Genomic DNA, 8,657 nt, shown 5'->3' with positions numbered 1-8,657 from the left:
ATAAAAGCTATTTATGACAAATCTACTGCCAGCATCATATTAAATGTGGAAAAACTGAAAACTTTCCTCTAAATTCAGGAATATGACAAGTATGTCCACTGTCACCACTTCTATTCAACATGTACAGTAATACCTCAGTTCACAGACACTTCTGTTCGTGAACAATTCGGTTCACAAACAGAAGTGTTCAGCAAAATTTTGCTCCCAATTGCAAACTCCACATCAGGTGCCAAACATGTCCATGGCCACGTTCCCTGAACGAACACAAATGGAGCCATCTTCCCCAGAATCATGGAACAAATTAAGTTCCATTTACCAAGGTACCACCATACTTGAAACATTTGCCAGTTCAATCAGGCAAGAAAAATAAATAAAAAGGATGTATATAGGGAAAGAAGAAGTGAAACTATCACTACTTGAAGTTGATGTGTCCTGTACATAAAAGACCCAAAAGCTTCAACCATAAGACTCAAGAGATTTAATAAATTCATCAATGTAGCAGAATACAAAATTAATACAGAAATCTCCATAGTGCTCCTGTCCAACAACAGTGAACTCACTGAGAAAGAAATTAGGAAAACAATATGATTCACAATAGCATCAAGAAAAATTAAATACTTAAGAATTAGCTTGACCAAGGAAGTGAAAGACCTACTCTAAAAAGGAACATTAAAAAGGACATCAGAAAGTGGAAAGATATCCCCTGTCCTTAGATAGGCAGAATCAATATAGGCAAAATGGTGATTTTTCCAAAACTGACACATACATTTAATGCAATCCCAATCAGAATACCAACAGCAATCTTTGTAGAACTAGAGAAAATCATCTTAAAAATCACATGGAACCAGAAAAGGCCCAGAAGAGCAAAAGCAATCCTGAGTAACCAAAGTTAGAGGCATCAAAATCATGTAATTGGTTAAATTACAAAGTTACCATGATCAAAACATCATTGTACAGGCACAAAAACAGACATGTTGCTCAATGGAACAGGATAGAGGATTCAGAAACAACCCTAGGTACCTTGAGTTATTTGATTTTTCACAAAGGGGAAAAAAAATATGCTGGAGGAAAGATAGCCTCTTTAATAAAGGGTGCTTGAAAAATTGCTATACACATGCAGATTATCTCTCATTGTATATTAAGCTAAAATCAAATTGATCTGAGATCTTAGTGTTAAAGCAGAAACTTTTAATCTGCTGAAGGGTAAAGTAAGTAAAACTTTTGAAGACATAGGAAAAGTCTTTCTTACCAGAACCCCAAAGGCACAAGAAATAGTACCAAAAATCAACAAATGGGATCATATCAAATTAAAAAGCTTCTGTTTGGCTAAGAAAACAACCAACAGAATGAAGAAATAACCTTCAGAATGGGAAAAAACTTTTGCGAGCTGTTTTTCAGAGCACTAATATCTAGACTATATAAAGAGCTCAAAAATATTAGTCCCCCCAAATAAAAGACCCCCACAAAAAATCGGCGACTGAAATGAATAGACACTTCTCTGAAGGAGAAGTACAAATGGCCAAGAAACACCTAAGAAAATGTTCAACGCTGCTGGTCATTAGAAAAATGCAAATTAAAACACCACCGACCTTTCATCTTGTCCCAGAATGAGTGGTTATCATCAAGAAATCAGATAATAAATGGAGTGAGGAGAACCCTTCTACATTGTTGGGAATGTAAACTAGTACAATCTCTATGGAAGTCAGTATTGAGATTCCTCAAAAAAATGCAAACTAGAAATTCTATTTGACCGAGCTATTCCCTTTTTAGTATCTTCTGGAAAGAGTGAAAGGCATCTCATTACAGTGATAAATGCATATCCATGTTTGTAACAGCACATTTCATAATAGTGAAGTCTCAGAAGCAGCCTATATGTTTATCAACAGAAGAATGGAGAATTGTGACATTTATACACAATGGAGTACTACTCTGCCGTAAGGAAGGGCAGCCTTGAGTCATTTGTAGGAAAACGAATGCAATTTGAAACCTATGTTAGGGGAAATAAGACACAAGCTTAAATATCACATTGTTTCTCTTACATGAGAAAACCAAAGTAAGAATAAAGAACAAAAAAGATAGACACTCGGAAGTAGAGAGATGGGTCTTTCTCAAATGAAAAGGGGATCAAGAGATGGAGGAGGCAGGAAGGGGTTGACAAAAAGAAGGGAGGTGTGTTGTGTACAGGTACCAACTCTCCACAAGGAACGTCATTATTATGTAAGGCAAACAGGTACTAATAAAATTTTAAAACTGAAAATTGTTTCAGTACAAGACATCTGTCATTAATCTCCCTCAAAATTTTCTGCTTTGCTTTTCGCATCTGTTGTTGTTGCCACCACTGAAGCAGTTCTGGACGTTCTCTTTAACAGGTATGTTTATCTTTACAAGGTGTGATCGAAACTATGGTGAATGCTGCTGTAAAGTACCGCCCAACAGAAAAGCAGTCTCGTAAAAATGTTGCAGTGTGTTCTCATTCACCTATTCACTGGATCTGGAACTGTGTGACTTCTGGCTCTTCCCCAAATTAAAAATGACAAGGAAATGTAAACTTTTTTAATCGATTCAGGGCATTGAGGCAGCCGTGAAAGTACAACCTAAGATACTCACAAAAGATACAGCCTAAGATATTTCTACAACTACTTGCGAAGGGGGCAAGAACGGTGGGATGAGTGTGTTGGGAATGAGGAGAAGTCTTTTGATGGGGGTTTAGTGACAGTTCACTTTTGATTATAGTAATTTTTTGAAAAAATGTGAACCTTCGCTATATCTTTCAATCATACCTTGTGTCTAATGAAGATACAGTGAGAATGCGAAGGCAGGAATGAATTTTACAAAGAGGAAGCCAAGTGGAAGAATCCTGTACAGTAATTTGGGGAGCTGATTGGGCAGAATAAATACAGAGTGTTGAGGACATGTGTCAGAAACGTGTCTTACGGCCATTGGTGAAATTCCTCCTACAGTTTTACTCAGGGAAGTTGGTAGCACAGCTGTAAGTATCAATGCCAATGTAGTATTTTCCCCCAAACCTAACGAAATTTCTTGTCTGCACTCTTATAAAAGTCACAATCTGAAATCCACTCCAATATTGTCAGTTTCCTCTGCCTTCTAGATGCTATCCTAAGAAAAAATTTAAAAGTTAAAGTGGAGGTGATACACGTAGAAAAATTAGATATTGTCCACGTCAAATATTTTGTTTCAAACAATTTGTGATATTTCTTCAAAAGTTTATTTTTTATTTCTCCCAGGATAAAAATTCCCGTAACAAAAATTTTCTAATTTTCAGACACTCAACTTTCAAATTGGAGACCATAATGTATATCAAAAATAGAGAATCTCTTGCTCCACAGTCCAAATAGATACTGTTTAACATTCTTTGTATTTCCTTTGGTACAAACATTATGAGAGCAATCTCACTCATCATGATGACATTATTCTTTCCATTGTTGAACTTTTCTTGAGCATTATATTGTTAAGTGCATAGACAGTTAAGCCACATCCTTTTAAATCAAGAAATAGTCATTTGGCTATTATTCTTTTTGATGGACATGCTTTTAAACTATCTACAGGAGATATGCACTGCATGTTTTCATACTGTCAAATGGTTGTATCCAATTGTACACCATTACAAAGGAGTTAAAGCTCTTAATATCCTTGTTAAAAGAAGTTAGTTAATGAGAAATTCCAGAAGAAAATGAATCTACTTCCTAGAAAAAATTTTTCTTAAAAAAAATCCTATTTAATATTTGCCAAATTGATAGCTTTCATACACACATATACATATATATGTATATTTTTCTCTTATTTCTCATGATATCAATCACATACTTTGAAACATGAAAGGGTAAAAAGTTTTAGACAATCATTTGCTCTTCATAAGAATAAGAAAAAAGTGCATATAAATGCAACTTATGTGATATCCTTTATTATACAATCATGGTGATCTTAATTTTTAGCTTTACTGTAGCTCAGGTTTTATCTATGGTTATTAGCATTACAGTGAGAAATGACTGTGAAACACTATTAAAACTTTGTGATTATTCTCCACTATTTTGTGATGAATTTGAACTGGTGAAATCAATAAAAGCCAACTAGATGCACTGGTACAACTTCCTATCCCGGACATGGGGTGAGTTTGAGTTAGAAGTTCCAGTCAGGTTGGAACGTTTTCTTGTCCATCAATGCTTCTTTGGTTTTAGTACCATGTGTCTAAGTCAATGCATGTTCTATATATTGAGTTACATCTGTTAATCTAAATAGCTGCAGGTGTAAAACCTATTTATCTTTTATTGCTATTATTATTCAATCTATTTTTGAGCCCAACAAAGTTATTTACTAAATCATTCACTCACTTTCTTTTGAGCACATAGCACATACCAAGCTAGACACTGGGATTCAGCCATGAATCAAGCACACCTAGGCCTCTGCCCTGATTGAACTGATATTTTAGTACTAAAGACAGGTATTAAATAGATTAGATTAAAACATGTACATTGCATGGTGGTAAATGTAACAGACAAGTGTTAAGCAGAAAATGGGTGTGGAGAAGAACTGTAGGGTGAGGTCAGTCATTTTATGTGTTCAGGAGTGGTCTTGATATGAAGGTTATATTTCATTTTTTTAAGGTACTATTTCAACAGAGACCTAAGTGAGATGAGAGGCTGGTATCTGGTGGGTGCTCTGCGATGATGAAAGCATAAGGGAGAAACCTTAATTTACTTCAAAATTTACTGGAAAATATGTCACCAAAGACATGCGTTATTGATCCATCTTTTCAGATGTGTAGTTAAAACATGCAAATTATTCATATTTTAATTGTTTACATATAGAGAGGATTGACTCGTTAGAGCAAAAGTTGAATAATGACACTGAATAAGTTATTTTGAAGAAAAATAATTATGGCTTGTATGAGTAGATAATAGCCTTTTGTAAAGTACATCATTAAAACCTTCATTGTAATGCAGCAAGAGAGAATGCTCTGTGGATACATATGGAGAGAGTATTCCAGAGAGCAGAAACAGTGCTGCATCAAAAGCAAGAGTTCATTCATGAAACTTCAAATATTGGAACTGCATTTAACTGTACCCACAATGCATTTTCCACTAGGAAATCTTCAGTGATTCTGCATGTCCAAGTCTTACCTGCTTTCCCTGTAGGGAACTCATTAAACCAGCCTCTCCCTGCCACTTTCACCAATTCGCCCAAGAGAAATCTCATCTTTCTTGGAACTTGTGCAGCATTTCTCCCCTACTTTGATTATTAAAACGCTCTCTTTTGTACATTCTTAATTTCCCCCAACAATCTGTAGGTAAACTTGTGGATTCTTCTTCTTTCCTATATATCTAAGTCTCCTATTAAGCACATGCAGAATCATTATGTCATGATGGTAATCTGAATAATGGGCTTTCTGGGACCAGGTCTTCACGTGGAAATGAAGGAGCATCATGCAAAGTGGTGCTATTTTGAGTCATATGTCTCAAAGGCAATGTTCCCACTAACTATAATTTTTTTCTGTGTTGGAAAAATGTCCTTAAGTCTTTATTTATACAGTCTTTATTTGTGGGTTACTGAAACCATCTGAGCTAATTTAAAAAAATACTGTCAGTCTTTTATCACCGCTATTTGTGGCTGTTTCTCTGATTTGAGGACCTGTATTCTCTAACATGAATGTGTCCATCTGTCTTTTCAAATTCCCTGAAAAAACTCCAATACCAGCATGGTTGTCAGAGTTAAAACTGACTGGCCTTCAGTAAATGTGTGAACTTAAACTGGTGAATACACTTAAAATATTTAAATCTGTGAGATTTAGTCCCCTTACAAAATAATTCAGGGACTCAATGAGTAGACTAAGTAGATTTGGTGGGGCAAGGGGCTCATTTGTAAGCCCTTTGGAAAGGAATCAGTTGTTTGTTTGGATTAGTTGGAAAATGGGCACGCAAAAGGTCATAATGAAAGGGAGGTTGGTCCATATTATATTTCCTTTCCTTGAAGGGTTTATGCTTCTTTGGGGGAAAATAAGGCCTGTCTTTCCTTTACATACTGGAGTGTTCTTTTGATGGTCATCAGGAACAGGTGATCTCATTCAGGCTGTGGATTTGGCTTCTCATTGATCGGGTCCACCTGACTCGCACCAGAGATAACTTAAATTCCGTCTGTACCTTGCTCAACACAGACCAGATCTTCTCCTCTTACATGTTAACTTGAACTTTCTATAGATAGATCACACTGGAGTGACATTTTCTAATTAATTTCTTCCTAAACCTTTTTTTCTGATGTTCTCATTTTCGTATTTGTACTTATTTGTGCATCTGATAATGAGCACATGGTGACAATGTTTTATTGGAGTATTATGCATCCTTGTGTATAATAAAACTGTTACTGTGACCATCATATATTTAAATGTCTTAGTGGTCTATAGTTGTACCTATATGATAGTTATATATTTTTCTTAACATAAGGATAAGGAAAGAGTTGGTTTCAAAGTAGGTTATGTTTAAAGTACATTTTGTTAAAGGAAAGACCATTGCAATACAGTGACAGTATTTGAATTTCTTGCAGTATTAAGCCTTCTGCAATGACTAATAGGGTGCAGATAAATGTACATTGCCAACATATTTGGCTTTCAATCTTGAGGCTTTTATTTCCTGGCTGAACTGTTTGCTCAGGGCGGCAAGACGGCATGGTCTGATTTTAAATTCGATGGACTTGGTCCAAGATAGAAGATGTCACCGAAATAAGACACTGCAGTGACCTAAAGTGGATTTCACCTTTGGCACACTGTGATTGTGGACCTTAGCTCTGTCATCACCAGAGTTAGCACACCTCCCCCAGGATAAGAGTCAGTGGGATGAGGGCTATAAAACCTCAAGCTAGTGGCTCCCTGGTGGACCTGATTCTCCAGGATGACTTATGTCCGCTTCTAGGTCCCAAATCACCACCATGAAGTTGATCTTTTTACAACTGCTTGTGGCGCTTTGCGTCTTCTGTAAAGGTAAGGAATAATTTTGACTTTTCAATTTGACAGGCCCATATATATTTGCAGTAATATTTACTCTTATCTATCATCAAATACTTTTCTGATGGAGGATCTTTCTTACACCTTACACCAGGATACTATGTAAGATAACTGTATTATTTTCATTTTACTGAATATTCAGCTTTAACAAGCCCGTCTTAAAGGAGTGTGTGTGTGAAACACAAATAATGTTGTAATTACCCATTTTCATTGCCATGAATGCTTTGATGAATCTCTTTTTGAACACATATTCACATTAAGACTAATCTCCCCCATCCCACTGATAATCATGATTTTCACAAATCACGAACGTTTCACTAATTAAAAGTTTGGTTGATCATCAAAACAAAATTTCATTGGGAAAGCATCTTTCGAATTTCCTGGCCATTTCAGAAAGTCAATTTGTGAAAGTAACTAAAAGACAAAAATCAGTACTCATAAAATTAAAAATTCGGCAAAATGAAAAAGTTTTTAGAAACAAATGTATTTCTTTTAGTTCTATTTCTGGAAAGTAGGGGAACATGGCATTATCTAAACATAAAGGGAAAGTCTGAAAAAGGAACAGGTGTTCTGTACCTTAATGTCATCTGTTTCTAAATGTGGGGATAGAGCACAAGACATACATTCTACATCTCTATGTGGACCAAGATACGGAGAGCTATAATTATTTGATATGATTAAGATAAAACATTTCTTTGCTTTTTTTTTTTTTTGTGGTACTGGGAATTGAACTCAGGTCCTTGTGCTTGCGAGGCAGGCACCGAACTGCTGAGCTAAATCCCCAGCCCAAGATAAAACATTTCTGTTTTTTAACTACCTAGGAGATTATCTAATGGACCACTAGGAAGCAATCACTTCTACTAATAGTGAATTTCATAATCTTATATGGTGCTTCGCTATATATTTTTTGCTTATACTTTGCATGAAATATAAATATTCTTTGTTTTTACTTTTAATAAATGTGTTTATTTCTTACCAGCACAAATTTATAATTTTTGAAAGGATTTTTGTTTTTGGAATACCGGGGCATAAATCCAGAACCTTTGTACTAAACTACATTCCCACACCCTTTAAAAATTTTTTTTTTCTTTTGAGACAGTTTCTTGCTAACTTTCCCGGGCTGGGCTTGAATTTACAATCCTCCCGACTTAGCTTTTCAGTGTGCTGAGATTACAGGCATGCACTTCTATATCCAGCTCAAAGCATTTATTAAATGGTGTCATAACACAACAAAATATACTTTTAAAGTATTTATTATAATATATGAAACTTACCATAGAAATGGCTATTATTTCTTAAGAAAAATCCCAGATACAAGGTTTCCATTTATTCCTGATTTATCAACAAAATTAAAAGACTTTTGAGTGTTTATGAGGCTGTCTCAGGAATTAAGGGACATGCCTCGAGAATTGCTCTTTGCAAAAATCCAGAAATGCTTGCTCTTGGAGGATGAGTTGATGCACAGCCCTTTCATCCTCAGTAGAGCTTAGTAAAACCTTGGGGCCTAGAAGTTGCTGAGGTAGATATTTAGGTAGCATCTTTATCACCAGGCAGGAGAAAAATTTGTATTGTTTAACCAACCATAACTGTATAGAAAGAAAGAAAAAAAAAACTAACACCCAGTTTTCTAAGTGGAAAAGCTTCA

The 8,657-nt window shown here is 35.5% G+C and overlaps 1 protein-coding gene across 1 annotated transcript in view; it reads left to right on the top strand.

Annotated features, from left to right (window-relative positions):
• The first annotated feature begins 235 nt into the window (after window positions 1-235).
• LOC104856201 (mucin-19) overlaps window positions 236-8,657 on the top strand; it is a 70,237-nt gene continuing 61,815 nt past the window's right edge. The window contains exons 1-2 of the mRNA XM_033763894.1: window positions 236-320; window positions 2,389-2,462. Coding sequence (XP_033619785.1) covers window positions 236-320; window positions 2,389-2,462 — 159 coding nt within the window. The remainder of the gene's footprint in view (window positions 321-2,388; window positions 2,463-8,657) is intronic.

Source organism: Fukomys damarensis, unplaced genomic scaffold (assembly GCF_012274545.1).
Source record: "Fukomys damarensis isolate Sample0158 unplaced genomic scaffold, DMR_v1.0_HiC HiC_scaffold_15, whole genome shotgun sequence".
NCBI lineage: Eukaryota > Metazoa > Chordata > Mammalia > Rodentia > Bathyergidae > Fukomys > Fukomys damarensis.
Note: the sequence above shows the minus strand (reverse complement) of the source record. Positions and strands in the feature narration are given on the sequence as shown.